This window comes from Poecile atricapillus, chromosome W, assembly GCF_030490865.1.
Source record: "Poecile atricapillus isolate bPoeAtr1 chromosome W, bPoeAtr1.hap1, whole genome shotgun sequence".
In the NCBI taxonomy this organism is placed as follows: domain Eukaryota; kingdom Metazoa; phylum Chordata; class Aves; order Passeriformes; family Paridae; genus Poecile; species Poecile atricapillus.
Genome location: NC_081288.1, coordinates 107383683 through 107410806, shown reverse-complemented (window position 1 = coordinate 107410806; position 27124 = coordinate 107383683). Strand labels below are relative to the sequence as shown.

The window sequence follows — 27124 nt, the reverse complement described above, 5'->3', positions numbered from 1 at the left end:
AGGATGTCAGTCTGACACCTGTCAGTCTGTCCCGTTGTACTCACAGGTGTGTCTGGCCAGGGAACAGCCAGAGGATGTCAGTCTGACACCTGTCAGTCTGTCTCAGGTACTCACAGGTGTGTCTGGCCAGGGAACAGCCAGAGGATGTCAGTCTGACACCTGTCAGTCTGTCCTGTTGTACTCACAGGTGTGTCTGGCCAGGGAACAGCCAGAGGATGTCAGTCTGACACCTGTCAGTCTGTCCCGTTGTACTCACAGGTGTGTCTGGCCAGGGAACACCCAGAGGATGTCAGTGTGACACCTGTCAGTCTGTCCCGTTGTACTCACAGGTGTGTCTGGCCAGGGAACACCCAGAGGATGTCAGTGTGACACCTGTCAGTCTGTCCCGTTGTACTCACAGGTGTGTCTGGCCAGGGAACACCCAGAGGATGTCAGTCTGACACCTGTCAGTCTGTCCCGTTGTACTCACAGGTGTGTCTGGCCAGGGAACACCCAGAGGATGTCAGTGTGACACCTGTCAGTCTGTCCCGTTGTACTCACAGGTGTGTCTGGCCAGGGAACACCCAGAGGATGTCAGTGTGACACCTGTCAGTCTGTCCCGTTGTACTCACAGGTGTGTCTGGCCAGGGAACACCCAGAGGATGTCAGTGTGACACCTGTCAGTCGGTCTGGTTGTACTCACAGGTGTGTCTGGCCAGGGAACACCCAGAGGATGTCAGTCTGACACCTGTCAGTCGGTCTGGTTGTACTCACAGGTGTGTCTGGCCAGGGAGTAGTTGGACCCCGCGCTGCTGAGGCCGAAGCCCTCGGGGGCCTGGCCGGAGCTGCGGGGCCGCGTCGGGAGCTTGGGGGGTTCGATCTCGGCGCCGAACTCGGCCCCGATGACGCCGAGGAGGACGATGGCGGTCGCCTGCTTGCGCCGCTCCTCGTACGACGACGACGCCTTCTTGGGCTGGGCCAGCCCCGCCAGGCAGCCTGGGGATAACACAGGAGAGGGGTGTGAACAACCTGAGAGGGGTGTGAACAACCTGAGAGGGGTGTGAACAACCCTGAGTGCTGGAATTCCCAATCCTGACAAAAATTCCAGGGGAAATCCAGAGGAGAGGGGGTGTGAACAACCTGAGTGCTGGAATTCCCAATCCTGACAAAAACTCCAGAAAAATCCAGAGGATTGGGGTGTGAACAACCCTGAGTGCTGGAATTCCCAAATAAAGAACATTAATTGGGATTGCCAGGCACGGAAATAATCCTGTTTATCCCTAAAAATCTCCAGGTGAGCTCTGTTCTCCCTCCTCTCCAGCTGGAATGATGGGAATGGTGGGAATGGTGGAATGATGGCTATGGTGGGAATAATGGGAATGTTATCCCATGCACGGGAATCCTGAGAATGCTGGGAATATTATCCCATGGATGGCAATGATGGGAATGTTATCCCATGGATGGGAATGATGGGAATGTTATCCCATGGATGGGAATGATGGGAATGATGGGAATGTTATCCCATGGATGGGAATGATGGGAATGTTATCCCATGGATGGGAATGCTGGGAATGTTATCCCATGGATGGGAATGATGGGAATGATGGGAATGTTATCCCATGGATGGGAATGCTGGGAATGTTATCCCATGGATGGGAATGCTGGGAATGATGGGAATGTTATCCCATGGATGGGAATGATGGGAATGTTATCCCATGGATGGGAATGCTGGGAATGATGGGAATGTTATCCCATGGATGGGAATGATGGGAATGATGGGAATGTTATCCCATGGATGGGAATGATGGGAATGCTGGGAATGTTATCCCATGGATGGGAATGATGGGAATGTTATCCCATGGATGGGAATGCTGGGAATGTTATCCCATGGATGGGAATGATGGGAATGATGGGAATGTTATCCCATGGATGGGAATGCTGGGAATGTTATCCCATGGATGGGAATGATGGGAATGATGGGAATGTTATCCCATGGATGGGAATGATGGGAATGTTATCCCATGGATGGGAATGATGGGAATGATGGGAATGTTATCCCATGGATGGGAATGATGGGAATGTTATCCCATGGATGGGAATGATGGGAATGTTCTCCCATGGATGGGAATGATGGGAATGTTATCCCATGGATGGGAATGATGGGAATGTTATCCCATGGATGGGAATGCTGGGAATGATGGGAATGTTATCCCATGGATGGGAATGATGGGAATGTTATCCCATGGATGGGAATGCTGGGAATGATGGGAATGTTATCCCATGGATGGGAATGCTGGGAATGATGGGAATGTTATCCCATGGATGGGAATGATGGGAATGTTATCCCATGGATGGGAATGCTGGGAATGCTGGGAATGTTATCCCATGGATGGGAATGATGGGAATGTTATCCCATGGATGGGAATGATGGGAATGATGGGAATGTTATCCCATGGATGGGAATGATGGGAATGTTATCCCATGGATGGGAATGATGGGAATGTTATCCCATGGATGGGAATGATGGGAATGATGGGAATGTTATCCCATGGATGGGAATGCTGGGAATGATGGGAATGTTATCCCATGGATGGGAATGCTGGGAATGATGGGAATGTTATCCCATGGATGGGAATGATGGGAATGATGGGAATGTTATCCCATGGAGGGAATGATGGGAATGATGGGAATGTTATCCCATGGATGGGAATGATGGGAATGATGGGAATGTTATCCCATGGATGGGAATGATGGGAATGTTATCCCATGGATGGGAATGATGGGAATGATGGGAATGTTATCCCATGGATGGGAATGATGGGAATGTTATCCCATGGATGGGAATGATGGGAATGTTATCCCATGGATGGGAATGATGGGAATGTTATCCCATGGATGGGAATGCTGGGAATGTTATCCCATGGATGGGAATGATGGGAATGTTATCCCATGGATGGGAATGATGGGAATGCTGGGAATGTTATCCCATGGATGGGAATGCTGGGAATGTTATCCCATGGATGGGAATGCTGGGAATGTTATCCCATGGATGGGAATGATGGGAATGATGGGAATGTTATCCCATGGAGGGAATGATGGGAATGTTATCCCATGGATGGGAATGATGGGAATGATGGGAATGTTATCCCATGGATGGGAATGATGGGAATGTTATCCCATGGATGGGAATGATGGGAATGATGGGAATGTTATCCCATGGATGGGAATGATGGGAATGTTATCCCATGGATGGGAATGATGGGAATGTTATCCCATGGATGGGAATGATGGGAATGTTATCCCATGGATGGGAATGATGGGAATGTTATCCCATGGATGGGAATGATGGGAATGTTATCCCATGGATGGGAATGATGGGAATGATGGGAATGTTATCCCATGGATGGCAATGATGGGAATGTTATCCCATGGATGGGAATGATGGGAATGTTATCCCATGGATGGGAATGATGGGAATGATGGGAATGTTATCCCATGGATGGGAATGATGGGAATGTTATCCCATGGATGGGAATGATGGGAATGCTGGGAATGTTATCCCATGGATGGGAATGATGGGAATGATGGGAATGTTATCCCATGGATGGGAATGATGGGAATGTTATCCCATGGATGGGAATGATGGGAATGTTATCCCATGGATGGGAATGCTGGGAATGTTATCCCATGGATGGGAATGATGGGAATGTTATCCCATGGATGGGAATGCTGGGAATGTTATCCCATGGATGGGAATGATGGGAATGCTGGGAATGTTATCCCATGGATGGGAATGATGGGAATGTTATCCCATGGATGGGAATGATGGGAATGATGGGAATGTTATCCCATGGAGGGAATGATGGGAATGATGGGAATGTTATCCCATGGATGGGAATGATGGGAATGATGGGAATGTTATCCCATGGATGGGAATGATGGGAATGTTATCCCATGGATGGGAATGATGGGAATGATGGGAATGTTATCCCATGGATGGGAATGATGGGAATGTTATCCCATGGATGGGAATGATGGGAATGTTATCCCATGGATGGGAATGATGGGAATGTTATCCCATGGATGGGAATGATGGGAATGTTATCCCATGGATGGGAATGATGGGAATGTTATCCCATGGATGGGAATGATGGGAATGATGGGAATGTTATCCCATGGATGGGAATGATGGGAATGTTATCCCATGGATGGGAATGATGGGAATGATGGGAATGTTATCCCATGGATGGGAATGATGGGAATGTTATCCCATGGATGGGAATGATGGGAATGTTATCCCATGGATGGGAATGATGGGAATGATGGGAATGTTATCCCATGGATGGGAATGATGGGAATGTTATCCCATGGATGGGAATGCTGGGAATGTTATCCCATGGATGGGAATGCTGGGAATGATGGGAATGTTATCCCATGGATGGGAATGATGGGAATGTTATCCCATGGATGGGAATGATGGGAATGATGGGAATGTTATCCCATGGATGGGAATGATGGGAATGTTATCCCATGGATGGGAATGATGGGAATGATGGGAATGTTATCCCATGGATGGGAATGATGGGAATGTTATCCCATGGATGGGAATGATGGGAATGATGGGAATGTTATCCCATGGATGGGAATGATGGGAATGTTATCCCATGGATGGGAATGCTGGGAATGATGGGAATGTTATCCCATGGATGGGAATGATGGGAATGTTATCCCATGGATGGGAATGATGGGAATGATGGGAATGTTATCCCATGGATGGGAATGATGGGAATGTTATCCCATGGATGGGAATGATGGGAATGTTATCCCATGGATGGGAATGATGGGAATGTTATCCCATGGATGGGAATGATGGGAATGATGGGAATGTTATCCCATGGATGGGAATGCTGGGAATGTTATCCCATGGATGGGAATGATGGGAATGTTATCCCATGGATGGGAATGATGGGAATGATGGGAATGTTATCCCATGGATGGGAATGATGGGAATGTTATCCCATGGATGGGAATGATGGGAATGTTATCCCATGGATGGGAATGATGGGAATGATGGGAATGTTATCCCATGGATGGCAATGATGGGAATGTTATCCCATGGATGGGAATGATGGGAATGTTATCCCATGGATGGGAATGATGGGAATGATGGGAATGTTATCCCATGGATGGGAATGATGGGAATGATGGGAATGTTATCCCATGGATGGGAATGATGGGAATGATGGGAATGTTATCCCATGGATGGGAATGATGGGAATGATGGGAATGTTATCCCATGGATGGCAATGATGGGAATGTTATCCCATGGATGGGAATGATGGGAATGTTATCCCATGGATGGGAATGATGGGAATGATGGGAATGTTATCCCATGGATGGGAATGCTGGGAATGATGGGAATGTTATCCCATGGATGGGAATGATGGGAATGTTATCCCATGGATGGGAATGATGGGAATGTTATCCCATGGATGGGAATGATGGGAATGTTATCCCATGGATGGGAATGATGGGAATGTTATCCCATGGATGGGAATGATGGGAATGCTGGGAATGTTATCCCATGGATGGGAATGATGGGAATGTTATCCCATGGATGGGAACGCTGGGAATGATGGGAATGTTATCCCATGGATGGGAATGCTGGGAATGTTATCCCATGGATGGGAATGATGGGAATGTTATCCCATGGATGGGAATGCTGGGAATGTTATCCCATGGATGGGAATGCTGGGAATGATGGGAATGTTATCCCATGGATGGGAATGATGGGAATGTTATCCCATGGATGGGAATGATGGGAATGATGGGAATGTTATCCCATGGATGGGAATGATGGGAATGATGGGAATGTTATCCCATGGATGGGAATGCTGGGAATGTTATCCCATGGATGGGAATGATGGGAATGATGGGAATGTTATCCCATGGATGGGAATGATGGGAATGTTATCCCATGGATGGGAATGATGGGAATGATGGGAATGTTATCCCATGGATGGGAATGATGGGAATGTTATCCCATGGATGGGAATGCTGGGAATGATGGGAATGTTCTCCCATGGATGGGAATGATGGGAATGTTATCCCATGGATGGGAATGATGGGAATGTTATCCCATGGATGGGAATGATGGGAATGTTATCCCATGGATGGGAATGATGGGAATGATGGGAATGTTATCCCATGGATGGGAATGCTGGGAATGATGGGAATGTTATCCCATGGATGGGAATGATGGGAATGTTATCCCATGGATGGGAATGATGGGAATGATGGGAATGTTATCCCATGGATGGGAATGATGGGAATGATGGGAATGTTATCCCATGGATGGGAATGATGGGAATGTTATCCCATGGATGGGAATGATGGGAATGATGGGAATGTTATCCCATGGATGGGAATGATGGGAATGTTATCCCATGGATGGGAATGATGGGAATGATGGGAATGTTATCCCATGGATGGGAATGATGGGAATGTTATCCCATGGATGGGAATGATGGGAATGATGGGAATGTTATCCCATGGATGGGAATGCTGGGAATTTTATCCCATGGATGGGAATGATGGGAATGTTATCCCATGGATGGGAATGATGGGAATGTTATCCCATGGATGGGAATGATGGGAATGTTATCCCATGGATGGGAATGATGGGAATGTTGGGAATGTTATCCCATGGATGGGAATGATGGGAATGTTATCCCATGGATGGGAATGATGGGAATGATGGGAATGTTATCCCATGGATGGGAATGATGGGAATGTTATCCCATGGATGGGAATGCTGGGAATGTTATCCCATGGATGGGAATGATGGGAATGCTGGGAATGTTATCCCATGGATGGGAATGCTGGGAATGTTATCCCATGGATGGGAATGATGGGAATGTTATCCCATGGATGGGAATGATGGGAATGATGGGAATGTTATCCCATGGATGGGAATGATGGGAATGATGGGAATGTTATCCCATGGATGGGAATGATGGGAATGATGGGAATGTTATCCCATGGATGGGAATGATGGGAATGATGGGAATGTTATCCCATGGATGGGAATGATGGGAATGATGGGAATGTTATCCCATGGATGGGAATGATGGGAATGTTATCCCATGGATGGGAATGATGGGAATGTTATCCCATGGATGGGAATGATGGGAATGTTATCCCATGGATGGGAATGATGGGAATGATGGGAATGTTATCCCATGGATGGGAATGATGGGAATGTTATCCCATGGATGGGAATGATGGGAATGTTATCCCATGGATGGGAATGATGGGAATGTTATCCCATGGATGGGAATGCTGGGAATGTTATCCCATGGATGGGAATGCTGGGAATGTTATCCCATGGATGGGAATGATGGGAATGTTATCCCATGGATGGGAATGCTGGGAATGTTATCCCATGGATGGGAATGATGGGAATGATGGGAATGTTACCCCATGGATGGGAATGATGGGAATGATGGGAATGTTATCCCATGGATGGGAATGATGGGAATGTTATCCCATGGATGGGAATGATGGGAATGATGGGAATGTTATCCCATGGATGGGAATGCTGGGAATGTTATCCCATGGATGGGAATGATGGGAATGTTATCCCATGGATGGGAATGATGGGAATGTTATCCCATGGATGGGAATGCTGGGAATGTTATCCCATGGATGGGAATGATGGGAATGATGGGAATGTTATCCCATGGATGGGAATGATGGGAATGTTATCCCATGGATGGGAACGCTGGGAATGATGGGAATGTTATCCCATGGATGGGAATGCTGGGAATGATGGGAATGTTATCCCATGGATGGGAATGATGGGAATGATGGGAATGTTATCCCATGGATGGGAATGCTGGGAATGATGGGAATGTTATCCCATGGATGGGAATGATGGGAATGTTATCCCATGGATGGGAATGATGGGAATGATGGGAATGTTATCCCATGGATGGGAATGATGGGAATGATGGGAATGTTATCCCATGGATGGGAATGATGGGAATGTTATCCCATGGATGGGAATGATGGGAATGATGGGAATGTTATCCCATGGATGGGAATGATGGGAATGTTATCCCATGGATGGGAATGATGGGAATGTTATCCCATGGATGGGAATGATGGGAATGATGGGAATGTTATCCCATGGATGGGAATGATGGGAATGTTATCCCATGGATGGGAATGATGGGAATGATGGGAATGTTATCCCATGGATGGGAATGATGGGAATGTTATCCCATGGATGGGAATGCTGGGAATGATGGGAATGTTATCCCATGGATGGGAATGATGGGAATGTTATCCCATGGATGGGAATGATGGGAATGTTATCCCATGGATGGGAATGATGGGAATGATGGGAATGTTATCCCATGGATGGGAATGATGGGAATGATGGGAATGTTATCCCATGGATGGGAATGCTGGGAATGATGGGAATGTTATCCCATGGATGGGAATGATGGGAATGTTATCCCATGGATGGGAATGATGGGAATGATGGGAATGTTATCCCATGGATGGGAATGATGGGAATGATGGGAATGTTATCCCATGGATGGGAATGATGGGAATGTTATCCCATGGATGGGAATGATGGGAATGATGGGAATGTTATCCCATGGATGGGAATGATGGGAATGTTATCCCATGGATGGGAATGATGGGAATGTTATCCCATGGATGGGAATGATGGGAATGATGGGAATGTTATCCCATGGATGGGAATGATGGGAATGATGGGAATTTTATCCCATGGATGGGAATGCTGGGAATGTTATCCCATGGATGGGAATGATGGGAATGTTATCCCATGGATGGGAATGATGGGAATGTTATCCCATGGATGGGAATGATGGGAATGATGGGAATGTTATCCCATGGATGGGAATGCTGGGAATGTTATCCCATGGATGGGAATGATGGGAATGTTATCCCATGGATGGGAATGCTGGGAATGATGGGAATGTTATCCCATGGATGGGAATGATGGGAATGTTATCCCATGGATGGGAATGATGGGAATGATGGGAATGTTATCCCATGGATGGGAATGATGGGAATGTTATCCCATGGATGGGAATGATGGGAATGTTATCCCATGGATGGGAATGATGGGAATGTTATCCCATGGATGGGAATGATGGGAATGATGGGAATGTTATCCCATGGATGGGAATGATGGGAATGATGGGAATGTTATCCCATGGATGGGAATGATGGGAATGTTATCCCATGGATGGGAATGATGGGAATGATGGGAATGTTATCCCATGGATGGCAATGATGGGAATGTTATCCCATGGATGGGAATGATGGGAATGTTATCCCATGGATGGGAATGATGGGAATGTTATCCCATGGATGGGAATGCTGGGAATGTTATCCCATGGATGGGAATGATGGGAATGTTATCCCATGGATGGGAATGATGGGAATGTTATCCCATGGATGGGAATGATGGGAATGTTATCCCATGGATGGGAATGATGGGAATGTTATCCCATGGATGGGAATGATGGGAATGTTATCCCATGGATGGGAATGATGGGAATGATGGGAATGTTATCCCATGGATGGGAATGATGGGAATGTTATCCCATGGATGGGAACGCTGGGAATGATGGGAATGTTATCCCATGGATGGGAATGATGGGAATGTTATCCCATGGATGGGAATGATGGGAATGTTATCCCATGGATGGGAATGATGGGAATGATGGGAATGTTATCCCATGGATGGGAATGATGGGAATGTTATCCCATGGATGGGAATGATGGGAATGTTATCCCATGGATGGGAATGCTGGGAATGTTATCCCATGGATGGGAATGATGGGAATGTTATCCCATGGATGGGAATGCTGGGAATGATGGGAATGTTATCCCATGGATGGGAATGATGGGAATGTTATCCCATGGATGGGAATGATGGGAATGTTATCCCATGGATGGGAATGCTGGGAATGTTATCCCATGGATGGGAATGATGGGAATGTTATCCCATGGATGGGAATGATGGGAATGATGGGAATGTTATCCCATGGATGGGAATGCTGGGAATGTTATCCCATGGATGGGAATGATGGGAATGATGGGAATGTTATCCCATGGATGGGAATGATGGGAATGTTATCCCATGGATGGGAATGATGGGAATGTTATCCCATGGATGGGAATGATGGGAATGATGGGAATGTTATCCCATGGATGGGAATGATGGGAATGATGGGAATGTTATCCCATGGATGGGAATGATGGGAATGTTATCCCATGGATGGGAATGATGGGAATGTTATCCCATGGATGGGAATGATGGGAATGTTATCCCATGGATGGGAATGATGGGAATGATGGGAATGTTATCCCATGGATGGGAATGATGGGAATGTTATCCCATGGATGGGAATGATGGGAATGATGGGAATGTTATCCCATGGATGGGAATGCTGGGAATGTTATCCCATGGATGGGAATGATGGGAATGATGGGAATGTTATCCCATGGATGGGAATGATGGGAATGTTATCCCATGGATGGGAATGATGGGAATGATGGGAATGTTATCCCATGGATGGGAATGATGGGAATGTTATCCCATGGATGGGAATGATGGGAATGATGGGAATGTTATCCCATGGATGGGAATGATGGGAATGTTATCCCATGGATGGGAATGCTGGGAATGATGGGAATGTTATCCCATGGATGGGAATGATGGGAATGTTATCCCATGGATGGGAATGATGGGAATGTTATCCCATGGATGGGAATGATGGGAATGTTATCCCATGGATGGGAATGATGGGAATGTTATCCCATGGATGGGAATGATGGGAATGTTATCCCATGGATGGGAATGATGGGAATGATGGGAATGTTATCCCATGGATGGGAATGCTGGGAATGTTATCCCATGGATGGGAATGATGGGAATGTTATCCCATGGATGGGAATGATGGGAATGTTATCCCATGGATGGGAATGATGGGAATGCAGGGAATGTTATCCCATGGATGGGAATGATGGGAATGCTGGGAATGTTATCCCATGGATGGGAATGATGGGAATGTTATCCCATGGATGGGAATGATGGGAATGATGGGAATGTTATCCCATGGATGGGAATGATGGGAATGTTATCCCATGGATGGGAATGATGGGAATGCTGGGAATGTTATCCCATGGATGGGAATGCTGGGAATGTTATCCCATGGATGGGAATGATGGGAATGTTATCCCATGGATGGGAATGATGGGAATGTTATCCCATGGATGGGAATGATGGGAATGATGGGAATGTTATCCCATGGATGGGAATGATGGGAATGATGGGAATGTTATCCCATGGATGGGAATGATGGGAATGTTATCCCATGGATGGGAATGCTGGGAATGTTATCCCATGGATGGGAATGCTGGGAATGTTATCCCATGGATGGGAATGATGGGAATGTTATCCCATGGATGGGAATGATGGGAATGCTGGGAATGTTATCCCATGGATGGGAATGATGGGAATGTTATCCCATGGATGGGAATGATGGGAATGTTATCCCATGGATGGGAATGCTGGGAATGTTATCCCATGGATGGGAATGATGGGAATGTTATCCCATGGATGGGAATGCTGGGAATGTTATCCCATGGATGGGAATGCTGGGAATGATGGGAATGTTATCCCATGGATGGGAATGATGGGAATGTTATCCCATGGATGGGAATGATGGGAATGATGGGAATGTTATCCCATGGATGGGAATGATGGGAATGATGGGAATGTTATCCCATGGATGGGAATGATGGGAATGTTATCCCATGGATGGGAATGATGGGAATGTTATCCCATGGATGGGAATGATGGGAATGTTATCCCATGGATGGGAATGATGGGAATGATGGGAATGTTATCCCATGGATGGGAATGATGGGAATGTTATCCCATGGATGGGAATGATGGGAATGTTATCCCATGGATGGGAATGATGGGAATGATGGGAATGTTATCCCATGGATGGGAATGATGGGAATGTTATCCCATGGATGGGAATGATGGGAATGATGGGAATGTTATCCCATGGATGGGAATGATGGGAATGATGGGAATGTTATCCCATGGATGGGAATGATGGGAATGATGGGAATGTTATCCCATGGATGGGAATGATGGGAATGATGGGAATGTTATCCCATGGATGGGAATGATGGGAATGATGGGAATGTTATCCCATGGATGGGAATGCTGGGAATGTTATCCCATGGATGGGAATGATGGGAATGATGGGAATGTTATCCCATGGATGGGAATGATGGGAATGTTATCCCATGGATGGGAATGATGGGAATGATGGGAATGTTATCCCATGGATGGGAATGATGGGAATGTTATCCCATGGATGGGAATGATGGGAATGATGGGAATGTTATCCCATGGATGGGAATGATGGGAATGTTATCCCATGGATGGGAATGATGGGAATGTTATCCCATGGATGGGAATGCTGGGAATGTTATCCCATGGATGGGAATGATGGGAATGATGGGAATGTTATCCCATGGATGGGAATGATGGGAATGATGGGAATGTTATCCCATGGATGGGAATGATGGGAATGTTATCCCATGGATGGGAATGATGGGAATGATGGGAATGTTATCCCATGGATGGGAATGATGGGAATGATGGGAATGTTATCCCATGGATGGGAATGATGGGAATGATGGGAATGTTATCCCATGGATGGGAATGATGGGAATGTTATCCCATGGATGGGAATGATGGGAATGATGGGAATGTTATCCCATGGATGGGAATGATGGGAATGATGGGAATGTTATCCCATGGATGGGAATGCTGGGAATGTTATCCCATGGATGGGAATGATGGGAATGTTATCCCATGGATGGGAATGATGGGAATGTTATCCCATGGATGGGAATGATGGGAATGATGGGAATGTTATCCCATGGATGGGAATGATGGGAATGTTATCCCATGGATGGGAATGATGGGAATGTTATCCCATGGATGGGAATGATGGGAATGTTATCCCATGGATGGGAATGATGGGAATGTTATCCCATGGATGGGAATGCTGGGAATGTTATCCCATGGATGGGAATGCTGGGAATGTTATCCCATGGATGGGAATGATGGGAATGTTATCCCATGGATGGGAATGATGGGAATGATGGGAATGTTACCCCATGGATGGGAATGATGGGAATGTTATCCCATGGATGGGAATGCTGGGAATGTTATCCCATGGATGGGAATGATGGGAATGATGGGAATGTTATCCCATGGATGGGAATGATGGGAATGTTATCCCATGGATGGGAACGCTGGGAATGATGGGAATGTTATCCCATGGATGGGAATGCTGGGAATGTTATCCCATGGATGGGAATGATGGGAATGTTATCCCATGGATGGGAATGATGGGAATGTTATCCCATGGATGGGAATGATGGGAATGTTATCCCATGGATGGGAATGATGGGAATGATGGGAATGTTATCCCATGGATGGGAATGATGGGAATGATGGGAATGTTATCCCATGGATGGGAATGATGGGAATGATGGGAATGTTATCCCATGGATGGGAATGATGGGAATGTTATCCCATGGATGGGAATGATGGGAATGATGGGAATGTTATCCCATGGATGGGAATGATGGGAATGATGGGAATGTTATCCCATGGATGGGAATGCTGGGAATGTTATCCCATGGATGGGAATGATGGGAATGTTATCCCATGGATGGGAATGATGGGAATGTTATCCCATGGATGGGAATGATGGGAATGATGGGAATGTTATCCCATGGATGGGAATGATGGGAATGTTATCCCATGGATGGGAATGATGGGAATGTTATCCCATGGATGGGAATGATGGGAATGTTATCCCATGGATGGGAATGATGGGAATGTTATCCCATGGATGGGAATGCTGGGAATGTTATCCCATGGATGGGAATGCTGGGAATGTTATCCCATGGATGGGAATGATGGGAATGTTATCCCATGGATGGGAATGATGGGAATGATGGGAATGTTACCCCATGGATGGGAATGATGGGAATGTTATCCCATGGATGGGAATGCTGGGAATGTTATCCCATGGATGGGAATGATGGGAATGATGGGAATGTTATCCCATGGATGGGAATGATGGGAATGTTATCCCATGGATGGGAACGCTGGGAATGATGGGAATGTTATCCCATGGATGGGAATGCTGGGAATGTTATCCCATGGATGGGAATGATGGGAATGTTATCCCATGGATGGGAATGATGGGAATGTTATCCCATGGATGGGAATGATGGGAATGTTATCCCATGGATGGGAATGATGGGAATGATGGGAATGTTATCCCATGGATGGGAATGATGGGAATGATGGGAATGTTATCCCATGGATGGGAATGATGGGAATGATGGGAATGTTATCCCATGGATGGGAATGATGGGAATGTTATCCCATGGATGGAATGATGGGAATGATGGGAATGTTATCCCATGGATGGGAATGATGGGAATGTTATCCCATGGATGGGAATGATGGGAATGATGGGAATGTTATCCCATGGATGGGAATGATGGGAATGTTATCCCATGGATGGGAATGATGGGAATGTTATCCCATGGATGGGAATGATGGGAATGTTATCCCATGGATGGGAATGCTGGGAATGTTATCCCATGGATGGGAATGATGGGAATGTTATCCCATGGATGGGAATGATGGGAATGTTATCCCATGGATGGGAATGATGGGAATGATGGGAATGTTATCCCATGGATGGGAATGATGGGAATGTTATCCCATGGATGGGAATGATGGGAATGATGGGAATGTTATCCCATGGATGGGAATGATGGGAATGTTATCCCATGGATGGGAATGATGGGAATGTTATCCCATGGATGGGAATGATGGGAATGATGGGAATGTTATCCCATGGATGGGAATGATGGGAATGATGGGAATTTTATCCCATGGATGGGAATGCTGGGAATGTTATCCCATGGATGGGAATGATGGGAATGTTATCCCATGGATGGGAATGATGGGAATGTTATCCCATGGATGGGAATGATGGGAATGTTATCCCATGGATGGGAATGATGGGAATGATGGGAATGTTATCCCATGGATGGGAATGCTGGGAATGTTATCCCATGGATGGGAATGCTGGGAATGTTATCCCATGGATGGGAACGCTGGGAATGATGGGAATGTTATCCCATGGATGGGAATGCTGGGAATGATGGGAATGTTATCCCATGGATGGGAATGATGGGAATGATGGGAATGTTATCCCATGGATGGGAATGATGGGAATGATGGGAATGTTATCCCATGGATGGGAATGCTGGGAATGATGGGAATGTTATCCCATGGATGGGAATGATGGGAATGTTATCCCATGGATGGGAATGATGGGAATGATGGGAATGTTATCCCATGGATGGGAATGATGGGAATGATGGGAATGTTATCCCATGGATGGGAATGATGGGAATGATGGGAATGTTATCCCATGGATGGGAATGATGGGAATGTTATCCCATGGATGGGAATGATGGGAATGATGGGAATGTTATCCCATGGATGGCAATGATGGGAATGTTATCCCATGGATGGGAATGATGGGAATGTTATCCCATGGATGGGAATGATGGGAATGTTATCCCATGGATGGGAATGATGGGAATGTTATCCCATGGATGGGAATGATGGGAATGTTATCCCATGGATGGGAATGATGGGAATGTTATCCCATGGATGGGAATGCTGGGAATGTTATCCCATGGATGGGAATGATGGGAATGATGGGAATGTTATCCCATGGATGGGAATGATGGGAATGTTATCCCATGGATGGGAATGATGGGAATGATGGGAATGTTATCCCATGGATGGGAATGATGGGAATGTTATCCCATGGATGGGAATGATGGGAATGTTATCCCATGGATGGGAATGATGGGAATGATGGGAATGTTATCCCATGGATGGGAATGATGGGAATGATGGGAATTTTATCCCATGGATGGGAATGCTGGGAATGTTATCCCATGGATGGGAATGATGGGAATGTTATCCCATGGATGGGAATGATGGGAATGTTATCCCATGGATGGGAATGATGGGAATGATGGGAATGTTATCCCATGGATGGGAATGCTGGGAATGTTATCCCATGGATGGGAATGATGGGAATGTTATCCCATGGATGGGAATGCTGGGAATGATGGGAATGTTATCCCATGGATGGGAATGATGGGAATGTTATCCCATGGATGGGAATGATGGGAATGATGGGAATGTTATCCCATGGATGGGAATGATGGGAATGTTATCCCATGGATGGGAATGATGGGAATGTTATCCCATGGATGGGAATGATGGGAATGTTATCCCATGGATGGGAATGATGGGAATGATGGGAATGTTATCCCATGGATGGGAATGATGGGAATGATGGGAATGTTATCCCATGGATGGGAATGATGGGAATGTTATCCCATGGATGGGAATGCTGGGAATGTTATCCCATGGATGGGAATGATGGGAATGTTATCCCATGGATGGGAATGATGGGAATGATGGGAATGTTATCCCATGGATGGGAATGCTGGGAATGTTATCCCATGGATGGGAATGATGGGAATGATGGGAATGTTATCCCATGGATGGGAATGATGGGAATGTTATCCCATGGATGGGAATGATGGGAATGTTATCCCATGGATGGGAATGATGGGAATGATGGGAATGTTATCCCATGGATGGGAATGATGGGAATGATGGGAATGTTATCCCATGGATGGGAATGATGGGAATGTTATCCCATGGATGGGAATGATGGGAATGTTATCCCATGGATGGGAATGATGGGAATGTTATCCCATGGATGGGAATGATGGGAATGATGGGAATGTTATCCCATGGATGGGAATGATGGGAATGTTATCCCATGGATGGGAATGATGGGAATGTTATCCCATGGATGGGAATGCTGGGAATGTTATCCCATGGATGGGAATGATGGGAATGTTATCCCATGGATGGGAATGATGGGAATGATGGGAATGTTATCCCATGGATGGGAATGCTGGGAATGATGGGAATGTTATCCCATGGATGGGAATGATGGGAATGTTATCCCATGGATGGGAATGCTGGGAATGTTATCCCATGGATGGGAATGATGGGAATGATGGGAATGTTATCCCATGGATGGGAATGATGGGAATGTTATCCCATGGATGGGAATGATGGGAATGATGGGAATGTTATCCCATGGATGGGAATGATGGGAATGATGGGAATGTTATCCCATGGATGGGAATGATGGGAATGTTATCCCATGGATGGGAATGATGGGAATGTTATCCCATGGATGGGAATGATGGGAATGTTATCCCATGGATGGGAATGATGGGAATGATGGGAATGTTATCCCATGGATGGGAATGATGGGAATGTTATCCCATGGATGGGAATGATGGGAATGTTATCCCATGGATGGGAATGATGGGAATGATGGGAATGTTATCCCATGGATGGGAATGATGGGAATGTTATCCCATGGATGGGAATGATGGGAATGATGGGAATGTTATCCCATGGATGGGAATGATGGGAATGATGGGAATGTTATCCCATGGATGGGAATGATGGGAATGATGGGAATGTTATCCCATGGATGGGAATGATGGGAATGATGGGAATGTTATCCCATGGATGGGAATGATGGGAATGATGGGAATGTTATCCCATGGATGGGAATGCTGGGAATGTTATCCCATGGATGGGAATGATGGGAATGATGGGAATGTTATCCCATGGATGGGAATGATGGGAATGTTATCCCATGGATGGGAATGATGGGAATGATGGGAATGTTATCCCATGGATGGGAATGATGGGAATGTTATCCCATGGATGGGAATGATGGGAATGATGGGAATGTTATCCCATGGATGGGAATGATGGGAATGTTATCCCATGGATGGGAATGATGGGAATGTTATCCCATGGATGGGAATGATGGGAATGATGGGAATGTTATCCCATGGATGGGAATGATGGGAATGTTATCCCATGGATGGGAATGATGGGAATGTTATCCCATGGATGGGAATGATGGGAATGTTATCCCATGGATGGGAATGCTGGGAATGTTATCCCATGGATGGGAATGCTGGGAATGTTATCCCATGGATGGGAATGATGGGAATGTTATCCCATGGATGGGAATGATGGGAATGATGGGAATGTTACCCCATGGATGGGAATGATGGGAATGTTATCCCATGGATGGGAATGCTGGGAATGTTATCCCATGGATGGGAATGATGGGAATGATGGGAATGTTATCCCATGGATGGGAATGATGGGAATGTTATCCCATGGATGGGAACGCTGGGAATGATGGGAATGTTATCCCATGGATGGGAATGCTGGGAATGTTATCCCATGGATGGGAATGATGGGAATGTTATCCCATGGATGGGAATGATGGGAATGTTATCCCATGGATGGGAATGATGGGAATGTTATCCCATGGATGGGAATGATGGGAATGATGGGAATGTTATCCCATGGATGGGAATGATGGGAATGATGGGAATGTTATCCCATGGATGGGAATGATGGGAATGATGGGAATGTTATCCCATGGATGGGAATGATGGGAATGTTATCCCATGGATGGGAATGATGGGAATGATGGGAATGTTATCCCATGGATGGGAATGATGGGAATGTTATCCCATGGATGGGAATGATGGGAATGATGGGAATGTTATCCCATGGATGGGAATGATGGGAATGTTATCCCATGGATGGGAATGATGGGAATGTTATCCCATGGATGGGAATGATGGGAATGTTATCCCATGGATGGGAATGCTGGGAATGTTATCCCATGGATGGGAATGATGGGAATGTTATCCCATGGATGGGAATGATGGGAATGTTATCCCATGGATGGGAATGATGGGAATGATGGGAATGTTATCCCATGGATGGGAATGATGGGAATGTTATCCCATGGATGGGAATGATGGGAATGATGGGAATGTTATCCCATGGATGGGAATGATGGGAATGTTATCCCATGGATGGGAATGATGGGAATGTTATCCCATGGATGGGAATGATGGGAATGATGGGAATGTTATCCCATGGATGGGAATGATGGGAATGATGGGAATTTTATCCCATGGATGGGAATGCTGGGAATGTTATCCCATGGATGGGAATGATGGGAATGTTATCCCATGGATGGGAATGATGGGAATGTTATCCCATGGATGGGAATGATGGGAATGTTATCCCATGGATGGGAATGATGGGAATGATGGGAATGTTATCCCATGGATGGGAATGCTGGGAATGTTATCCCATGGATGGGAATGATGGGAATGATGGGAATGTTATCCCATGGATGGGAATGATGGGAATGTTATCCCATGGATGGGAATGATGGGAATGATGGGAATGTTATCCCATGGATGGGAATGATGGGAATGTTATCCCATGGATGGGAATGATGGGAATGTTATCCCATGGATGGGAATGATGGGAATGTTATCCCATGGATGGGAATGATGGGAATGTTATCCCATGGATGGGAATGATGGGAATGATGGGAATGTTATCCCATGGATGGGAATGATGGGAATGATGGGAATGTTATCCCATGGATGGGAATGATGGGAATGATGGGAATGTTATCCCATGGATGGGAATGATGGGAATGTTATCCCATGGATGGGAATGATGGGAATGATGGGAATGTTATCCCATGGATGGGAATGATGGGAATGTTATCCCATGGATGGGAATGATGGGAATGTTATCCCATGGATGGGAATGATGGGAATGTTATCCCATGGATGGGAATGATGGGAATGTTATCCCATGGATGGGAATGATGGGAATGTTATCCCATGGATGGGAATGATGGGAATGTTATCCCATGGATGGGAATGATGGGAATGTTATCCCATGGATGGGAATGATGGGAATGTTATCCCATGGATGGGAATGATGGGAATGTTATCCCATGGATGGGAATGATGGGAATGTTATCCCATGGATGGGAATGATGGGAATGTTATCCCATGGATGGGAATGATGGGAATGTTATCCCATGGATGGGAATGATGGGAATGTTATCCCATGGATGGGAATGATGGGAATGATGGGAATGTTATCCCATGGATGGGAATGATGGGAATGTTATCCCATGGATGGGAATGATGGGAATGTTATCCCATGGATGGGAATGATGGGAATGTTATCCCATGGATGGGAATGATGGGAATGTTATCCCATGGATGGGAATGATGGGAATGTTATCCCATGGATGGGAATGATGGGAATGATGGGAATGTTATCCCATGGATGGGAATGATGGGAATGATGGGAATTTTATCCCATGGATGGGAATGCTGGGAATGTTATCCCATGGATGGGAATGATGGGAATGTTATCCCATGGATGGGAATGATGGGAATGTTATCCCATGGATGGGAATGCTGGGAATGTTATCCCATGGATGGGAATGATGGGAATGATGGGAATGTTATCCCATGGATGGGAATGATGGGAATGTTATCCCATGGATGGGAATGATGGGAATGATGGGAATGTTATCCCATGGATGGGAATGATGGGAATGTTATCCCATGGATGGGAATGATGGGAATGTTATCCCATGGATGGGAATGATGGGAATGATGGGAATGTTATCCCATGGATGGGAATGATGGGAATGATGGGAATTTTATCCCATGGATGGGAATGCTGGGAATGTTATCCCATGGATGGGAATGATGGGAATGTTATCCCATGGATGGGAATGATGGGAATGTTATCCCATGGATGGGAATGATGGGAATGTTATCCCATGGATGGGAATGATGGGAATGATGGGAATGTTATCCCATGGATGGGAATGATGGGAATGTTATCCCATGGATGGGAATGATGGGAATGATGGGAATGTTATCCCATGGATGGGAATGATGGGAATGTTATCCCATGGATGGGAATGATGGGAATGTTATCCCATGGATGGGAATGATGGGAATGTTATCCCATGGATGGGAATGATGGGAATGATGGGAATGTTATCCCATGGATGGGAATGATGGGAATGTTATCCCATGGATGGGAATGATGGGAATGTTATCCCATGGATGGGAATGATGGGAATGTTATCCCATGGATGGGAATGATGGGAATGTTATCCCATGGATGGGAATGATGGGAATGTTATCCCATGGATGGGAATGATGGGAATGATGGGAATGTTATCCCATGGATGGGAATGATGGGAATGTTATCCCATGGATGGGAATGATGGGAATGCTGGGAATGTTATCCCATGGATGGGAATGATGGGAATGTTATCCCATGGATGGGAATGATGGGAATGTTATCCCATGGATGGGAATGATGGGAATGTTATCCCATGGATGGGAATGATGGGAATGTTATCCCATGGATGGGAATGATGGGAATGATGGGAATGTTATCCCATGGATGGGAATGATGGGAATGATGGGAATGTTATCCCATGGATGGGAATGATGGGAATGTTATCCCATGGATGGGAATGCTGGGAATGTTATCCCATGGATGGGAATGATGGGAATGTTATCCCATGGATGGGAATGATGGGAATGTTATCCCATGGATGGGAATGCTGGGAATGCTGGGAATGTTATCCCATGGATGGGAATGATGGGAATGTTATCCCATGGATGGGAATGATGGGAATGTTATCCCATGGATGGGAATGATGGGAATGATGGGAATGTTATCCCATGGATGGGAATGATGGGAATGATGGGAATGTTATCCCATGGATGGGAATGATGGGAATGTTATCCCATGGATGGGAATGATGGGAATGATGGGAATGTTATCCCATGGATGGGAATGATGGGAATGTTATCCCATGGATGGGAATGCTGGGAATGTTATCCCATGGATGGGAATGATGGGAATGTTATCCCATGGATGGGAATGATGGGAATGTTATCCCATGGATGGGAATGATGGGAATGTTATCCCATGGATGGGAATGCTGGGAATGTTATCCCATGGATGGGAATGCTGGGAATGATGGGAATGTTATCCCATGGATGGGAATGATGGGAATGTTATCCCATGGATGGGAATGATGGGAATGTTATCCCATGGATGGGAATGATGGGAATGATGGGAATGTTATCCCATGGATGGGAATGATGGGAATGTTATCCCATGGATGGGAATGATGGGAATGATGGGAATGTTATCCCATGGATGGGAATGATGGGAATGATGGGAATGTTATCCCATGGATGGGAATGATGGGAATGTTATCCCATGGATGGGAATGATGGGAATGTTATCCCATGGATGGGAATGATGGGAATGATGGGAATGTTATCCCATGGATGGGAATGATGGGAATGTTATCCCATGGATGGGAATGATGGGAATGATGGGAATGTTATCCCATGGATGGGAATGCTGGGAATGTTATCCCATGGATGGGAATGATGGGAATGTTATCCCATGGATGGGAATGCTGGGAATGATGGGAATGTTATCCCATGGATGGGAATGATGGGAATGTTATCCCATGGATGGGAATGCTGGGAATGATGGGAATGTTATCCCATGGATGGGAATGCTGGGAATTTTATCCCATGGATGGGAATGCTGGGAATGTTATCCCATGGATGGGAATGATGGGAATGTTATCCCATGGATGGGAATGATGGGAATGATGGGAATGTTATCCCATGGATGGGAATGATGGGAATGTTATCCCATGGATGGGAATGATGGGAATGTTATCCCATGGATGGGAATGATGGGAATGTTATCCCATGGATGGGAATGATGGGAATGCTGGGAATGTTATCCCATGGATGGGAATGATGGGAATGTTATCCCATGGATGGGAATGATGGGAATGATGGGAATGTTATCCCATGGATGGGAATGATGGGAATGTTATCCCATGGATGGGAATGATGGGAATGTTATCCCATGGATGGGAATGATGGGAATGTTATCCCATGGATGGGAATGATGGGAATGTTATCCCATGGATGGGAATGATGGGAATGATGGGAATGTTATCCCATGGATGGGAATGATGGGAATGTTATCCCATGGATGGGAATGCTGGGAATGATGGGAATGTTATCCCATGGATGGGAATGCTGGGAATGTTATCCCATGGATGGGAATGATGGGAATGATGGGAATGTTATCCCATGGATGGGAATGATGGGAATGTTATCCCATGGATGGGAATGCTGGGAATGTTATCCCATGGATGGGAATGATGGGAATGATGGGAATGTTATCCCATGGATGGGAATGATGGGAATGTTATCCCATGGATGGGAATGATGGGAATGTTATCCCATGGATGGGAATGATGGGAATGTTATCCCATGGATGGGAATGATGGGAATGATGGGAATGTTATCCCATGGATGGGAATGATGGGAATGATGGGAATGTTATCCCATGGATGGGAATGATGGGAATGTTATCCCATGGATGGGAATGCTGGGAATGTTATCCCATGGATGGGAATGCTGGGAATGATGGGAATGTTATCCCATGGATGGGAATGATGGGAATGTTATCCCATGGATGGGAATGATGGGAATGATGGGAATGTTATCCCATGGATGGGAATGATGGGAATGATGGGAATGTTATCCCATGGATGGGAATGATGGGAATGTTATCCCATGGATGGGAATGCTGGGAATGTTATCCCATGGATGGGAATGATGGGAATGTTATCCCATGGATGGGAATGATGGGAATGTTATCCCATGGATGGGAATGATGGGAATGATGGGAATGTTATCCCATGGATGGGAATGATGGGAATGTTATCCCATGGATGGGAATGATGGGAATGTTATCCCATGGATGGGAATGCTGGGAATGTTATCCCATGGATGGGAATGATGGGAATGTTATCCCATGGATGGGAATGCTGGGAATGTTATCCCATGGATGGGAATGATGGGAATGTTATCCCATGGATGGGAATGATGGGAATGATGGGAATGTTATCCCATGGATGGGAATGATGGGAATGTTATCCCATGGATGGGAATGCTGGGAATGATGGGAATGTTATCCCATGGATGGGAATGATGGGAATGTTATCCCATGGATGGGAATGATGGGAATGTTATCCCATGGATGGGAATGATGGGAATGTTATCCCATGGATGGGAATGATGGGAATGTTATCCCATGGATGGGAATGATGGGAATGATGGGAATGTTATCCCATGGATGGGAATGATGGGAATGATGGGAATGTTATCCCATGGATGGGAATGATGGGAATGCTGGGAATGTTATCCCATGGATGGGAATGATGGGAATGTTATCCCATGGATGGGAATGCTGGGAATGTTATCCCATGGATGGGAATGCTGGGAATGATGGGAATGTTATCCCATGGATGGGAATGCTGGGAATGATGGGAATGTTATCCCATGGATGGGAATGATGGGAATGATGGGAATGTTATCCCATGGATGGGAATGATGGGAATGTTATCCCATGGATGGGAATGATGGGAATGTTATCCCATGGATGGGAATGATGGGAATGTTATCCCATGGATGGGAATGATGGGAATGCTGGGAATGTTATCCCATGGATGGGAATGCTGGGAATGTTATCCCATGGATGGGAATGATGGGAATGATGGGAATGTTATCCCATGGATGGGAATGATGGGAATGTTATCCCATGGATGGGAATGCTGGGAATGATGGGAATGTTATCCCATGGATGGGAATGATGGGAATGATGGGAATGTTATCCCATGGATGGGAATGATGGGAATGATGGGAATGTTATCCCATGGATGGGAATGATGGGAATGTTATCCCATGGATGGGAATGCTGGGAATGTTATCCCATGGATGGGAATGATGGGAATGATGGGAATGTTATCCCATGGATGGGAATGATGGGAATGTTATCCCATGGATGGGAATGATGGGAATGTTATCCCATGGATGGGAATGATGGGAATGTTATCCCATGGATGGGAATGATGGGAATGATGGGAATGTTATCCCATGGATGGGAATGATGGGAATGTTATCCCATGGATGGGAATGATGGGAATGATGGGAATGTTATCCCATGGATGGGAATGATGGGAATGATGGGAATGTTATCCCATGGATGGGAATGATGGGAATGTTATCCCATGGATGGGAATGATGGGAATGATGGGAATGTTATCCCATGGATGGGAATGATGGGAATGTTATCCCATGGATGGGAATGATGGGAATGTTATCCCATGGATGGGAATGCCGGGATCACTCACCCGCTGCCATGTCATCATCAGCCAGCTCCGGCTCCTCCTCCTGCACTTTGGCCTCCACTCCCGACGGATCCGCGGTGCCGGACGGAGCCTGGAGGGATTCCGAGGTCACTCCCGCTGGAAAACACCGGAAACACGGATCAGACACCGGGAATGGATCCCTGATCCCAGATCCTGATCCTGAGAGGCACAGGATGAGCCTGGAACAGCCAGACTGGGAATTGGTGTGTGCTGGAACAGCCAGACTGGGAATTGGTGTGTGCTGGAACAGCCAGACTGGGAATTGGTGTGTGCTGGAACAGCCAGACTGGGAATTGGTGTGTGCTGGAACAGCCAGACTGGGAATTGGTGTGTGCTGGAACAGCCAGACTGGGAATTGGTGTGTGCTGGAACAGCCAGACTGGGAATTGGTGTGAGCTGGAACAGCCAGACTGGGAATTGGTGTGAGCTGGAACAGCCAGACTGGGAATTGGTGTGTGCTGGAACAGCCAGACTGGGAATTGGTGTGTGCTGGAACAGCCAGACTGGGAATTGGTGTGAGCTGGAACAGCCAGACTGGGAATTGGTGTCCATTGGAACAGCCAGACTGGGAATTGGTGTGAGCTGGAACAGCTAAACTGGGAATTGGTGTCCATTGGAACAGCCAGACTGGGAATTGGTGTGAGCTGGAACAGCTAAACTGGGAATTGGTGTCCATTGGAACAGCCAGACTGGGAATTGGTGTCCATTGGAACAGCCAGACTGGGAATTGGTGTGAGCTGGAACAGCTAAACTGGGAATTGGTGTCCATTGGAACAGCCAGACTGGGAATTGGTGTGAGCTGGAACAGCTAAACTGGGAATTGGTGTCCATTGGAACAGCCAGACTGGGAATTGGTGTCCATTGGAACAGCCAGACTGGGAATTGGTGTGAGCTGGAACAGCTAAACTGGGAATTGGTGTGTGCTGGAACAGCCAGACTGGGAATTGGTGTCCATTGGAACAGCCAGACTGGGAATTGGTGTCCATTGGAACAGCCAGACTGGGAATTGGTGTGAGCTGGATCTGGAATTCCAGGAATTCCCATAAAAATTCCAAAACAAATCCCAACACCCACGCAATTCCAGGAATTCCATTCCCATTTAACACCATCATTAATTATTATCACGTGATAATAATTATTACTATTAAGAATAATATTATTAATAATAATATAAATAACATAATAATGCAGTAATAATATAATACATTATTAATAATATAATTATAGAGTAATGTAATAATATAATATCAATAATAGGAATAATATAATAATATCAATAATATGATTAATATTATTAATATTTAATAATATAAATGTTTTATTTATTTAATATTTATTTATTTAATTTATTATTTAATATTTATTTATTTAATATTAATTAAATTATTATTAATTTATTTAATTAATTAATATTAATAATATTAATATTAATATGATAATGTAGTAATATAAATAAGTTGATATAGTAATACATTAATATAATTATATGAATAATGTAATAATATAATAATGTAGTAATATAATAACCGGAATAATATAAGAATTTAATAATATCAATATTATTAATAATTTAATAATCTAAATATTATTAATAATATAATAATATAATATCACTATTATTACTAAAATATCCAGATTAATATTAACATTAATAATGATGT

General features: G+C 45.6%; 1 protein-coding gene across 3 annotated transcripts in view; it reads right to left on the bottom strand.

The window, feature by feature from the left end:
* The window catches only part of LOC131592352 (WD repeat-containing protein 7-like), a 59402-nt gene that overhangs the window by 10480 nt on the left and 21798 nt on the right, over positions 1–27124 (bottom strand). For all 3 annotated transcript variants that reach the window (XM_058863796.1, XM_058863798.1, XM_058863797.1), the window contains 2 exons: positions 25446–25559; positions 754–975 (listed from right to left, as the gene is read on the bottom strand). In XM_058863796.1, coding sequence (XP_058719779.1) covers positions 754–975; positions 25446–25559 — 336 coding nt within the window. The remainder of the gene's footprint in view (positions 1–753; positions 976–25445; positions 25560–27124) is intronic.